The following is a 3665-nucleotide window of genomic DNA, read 5'->3' on the forward strand; positions in this document are numbered from 1 at the left end:
CCGGATCTCCGATGAGGCATAACTCCGTGCTCAAGGACAGTCAGGAAATCTTATACGATGGGGACGAAATTTTTTTAGATCTTACCCCTCCCCCTCCTTCCCGTGCCTCCCGCATGTGGCGTCGCCCGTCGCAAAACTGAAGCTGGTGAACATTCGATGCTATGTATTGGAAAGCTGTGGAGGAACTGGCCGGATCTCCGATGAGGTATAACTCCGTGCTCAAGGACAGTCAGGAAATCTTATACGATCAGGACGAAATTTTTTTAGATCGTAAGAGCATCGTGGATGCTCTAGTGTTAGGCCATCTGCAACGCGGCGTTCACGTCGCGTTATAACGCAACTGTGCGTTTAACGCCGCGTTGCAGATGACAACGCTTGAACGCGGCGTTAAAACGCTTGAACGCGTTCAAATATTTGAACGCGTTCATGCAGGCCCATCCCATGTGAAATTTTTTTTTTTTAACAACGGCTAGTGCAACGGTCTTTTTAAAATATAAATGTTTAAATAATGACTTTTTAAAATAACAGTTTTACATTTTTAAATTAAAAATTAAATAACGGTTAATTATTTAACGGTTACTTTTAACGGCTAGTTTAAAATTTCGACTTTAAATATTCATCCATATGTGCACATATTTTCATTCTCACTCATTACTCTTTCAATTTTACTCTCTAAATTCTCTCACCATCTATTTTTTTCAAATTCCTACCATCTTATTTTCTATCCGAAATGGATGAAAATAATAGGACATTTTTTACAAATTTCTTGAATTCTACAAATAACTCGCAAGAATATTCATCTTCCCAAAATCCATAAATTCCACCAAATTATCAATACCCATATTCATTTCCCAATATGTCGTTTCCTCCACAAAATCTTCAAAATTTCCAAGGTTTTGGAAATTCTATGAATCATCTGAATTATGCCCCTCGAGATCCATATCAACCGATTCCAGCCGAATATTGGCAAAACATGAGTCATCCATATTTCACACCGTCGGTTGGTACCCCGCACACAACTGGTATGTCTTTCACTCTTTCGATGTCGAATGAACCTGCAACTCCAACTTTTGTCCCAGAGACTCAACTTTCCGACCGTGAATCCCCAATTGAGGTGGTCAATTTAGAAAAGACGGTTTCAAATGCTGAGGGTATAAGAAAGCATTCAAGTTGGACAAAGGTTGAAGACAAGGTCTTAGCGAGAAGTTTTGTCACTATCAATGATGATCCAATAATCGGCAATGATCAAAAGGCGGATGCTTTTTGGGGACGAGTTGCAAGCTACTACAATGAGAATTTTTCCTTAGGTTCAAACACCAGAAGTGCAAATGTTATACGGTCACATTGGCACAATACAATCCAAAAGAAGGTATATCGATTCAACGCAAATTACAATAGTATTTATAGTTCATATCGAAGTGGTCACAGTGATGAAGATATATTGAGGTTTGCGTACGAAAAATATCTATCCGAAAACAATGGTGTTGCATTCAATCTCGAACATGTGTGGAGAATTGTCAAAGATCGTCCAATGTTTACTCCACAGTCCACTGATCACTTTGTGGCCACAAAGAAGACGAGGACCTCAGAGTCGGGAGCAAGCAACACCTCCTCCAACCAAGATGTGAGTATAGACATGGATTATGAAGATACTCATCCAATGGGGCAAAAGGCAGCAAAAAGAAAGGGAAAAGAAAAAGTAAAATCGACTATGGAGGACCTGACAGTAAACTACAACAATATTATCACAAAGTTCACTGAATAAACAAGTGTGAAAAAGTCTGAAGTCGATTTGAAACAAAAACAACTCGAAGTAGAGATTAAGGCAAAAGCTGCATTGTCCAAATCTGAAGCTAAGAATCGTCGCTTGAAGTTGAAGGAGTACGAAATATTGAACAAAGACACCTTGTAGATGACAAAGGAGCAGTTTATCATACATGAATGTCTATGCAAAGATATTAGTTCAAGATGGAATATCTAAATTGTTTACTTAACGTTCATTTTATAGTATTATTATATTTTCGAGTGATTGTAATTTTTAATTATTGTATTTCTCATTTCGATTAATGTGATTTTTAATTATTATAATTTTGTAAAATAGTCGTTATAAACAAGTCGTTGGAAACTAGCTGTTACAACTAGCCGTTGGAAACTAGCTGTTACAACTAGCCATTGGAAACTAGCCGTTGCAAATTAGGCGTTACAAACTTACCGTTGCAAATTAGTCGTTGCATTGCGACGTTGCATACTAGTCATTACAAACTAGTCGTTGCATGAGAAAAACAATATATATAGACCATCATACCATTTCTCAAACACATACTAAAGCGTGTTTCCTCCAAAAATGTCTCATTCTACAAGCAGCTCTAGCTCAAGTTCCAGCTCGACAAGCGAAGACAAAGTCCATGTTGAAATTGATGAGCAAGCTTATGATCCGAGTGAAGAACTGATGTTATTGGTTCTTCAACAACACCAACAACTTATGGAGGCATATCAGAGGAGGGACACGCGCAGAAGAAGGTTCGTCCAAAAAAATCGTGAAGCCAGGCATTAGAGACTCGTCAATGATTATTTCTCTATAACCCCGGTGTATCACGATGAAATATTTCGAAGACGATTTTGAATGCGAAGAGAGTTATTCCTCCGCATAGTGAATGCATTAGAGAATCATTCAATATTTTTTCAACAAAGGGACGACGCTGTACGAAGAAAAGGGTTGTCACCACTACAAAAATGCACCACTGCGATTCGTCAACTGGCTTACGGAGTCCCCGCCGATCATCTTGATGAGTACCTACGTATGAGTGAATCAACTGCCATCAGGTGCCTTTTCAAGTTTTGCGAATACGTTGTTGAAATATTTGGTGATAGGTACTTGAGAAGGTCAAATGCTAATGATGTTCAATGTTTTCTTCAAATGCATGATGAGAGACATGGCTTTCCTGGCATGTTAGGTAGCCTTGATTGTATGCACTGGAAATGGAAAAATTGTCCAGTTGCTTGGAAAGGTCAATTTACAAGGGGACATGGGTCACCAACAATCATACTTGAAGCCGGAGGGAAGCCCGCTCGAGAAGACCGGAACTTGGGTTCGGGTGAGCCCTTTTCCGGATGGCAGAGATCACCCAAGTGAGCGGATCTGGAGGAGAAGAACCAGACCGAGGCGGGAATGAACCAGAGAAGAGGTCCCGGACGAAAAAGTCAACGTCTATTGACTTTGGACTCCGGGGCGCTCGGAGCAGTCCGGGGCGCCTATAACCCCTCCGGGCGCCCGGACCGTGAAGTTTGACCAGATTGAGTCAATCTCTATCTGGACGTTGAGGGATAAAGTTTATCCGCTCAGGGCGCCCGGAACCCTTCCAGGCGCCCCGACCAAGGCTATAAATATAGCCTTGGTCTAGAAGCTTTTTCAACGAACTCATTACTTGTAATTCCAACGCTTGTGCGCTTTAGTTTAGAGTTAAACTTCTGTTTTCTGCGCTTCATTGCTGTACGAGGCTTCTCCGCCCGAAGGAATTTTTAGTGAGCTTGATCTTCCTTGGATTAACAACCACATCGGTTGTAACCAAGTAAATAGTTTGCGCCTCATTTTTTTTTATGCTTTCAATTTATCGGCTTACCTTATATATACAAGTGTTAGCTTAAAGAGTTCGAGGAGGGTTTGT

The 3665-nt window shown here is 40.5% G+C and overlaps 1 protein-coding gene across 1 annotated transcript; it reads left to right on the forward strand.

Annotated features, from left to right (window-relative positions):
* The first annotated feature begins 856 nt into the window (after positions 1 to 856).
* LOC122042747 (glutathione S-transferase T3-like) lies at positions 857 to 1912 on the forward strand. Its single transcript, XM_042603049.1, has 2 exons — positions 857 to 1726; positions 1781 to 1912. Exons 1-2 carry the CDS (start codon positions 857 to 859, stop codon positions 1910 to 1912), a joined length of 1002 nt encoding a protein of 333 aa, XP_042458983.1.
* The last annotated feature ends 1753 nt before the right edge of the window (positions 1913 to 3665 follow it).

The sequence above is a fragment of the Zingiber officinale genome, chromosome 1B (genome assembly GCF_018446385.1).
Source record: "Zingiber officinale cultivar Zhangliang chromosome 1B, Zo_v1.1, whole genome shotgun sequence".
In the NCBI taxonomy this organism is placed as follows: domain Eukaryota; kingdom Viridiplantae; phylum Streptophyta; class Magnoliopsida; order Zingiberales; family Zingiberaceae; genus Zingiber; species Zingiber officinale.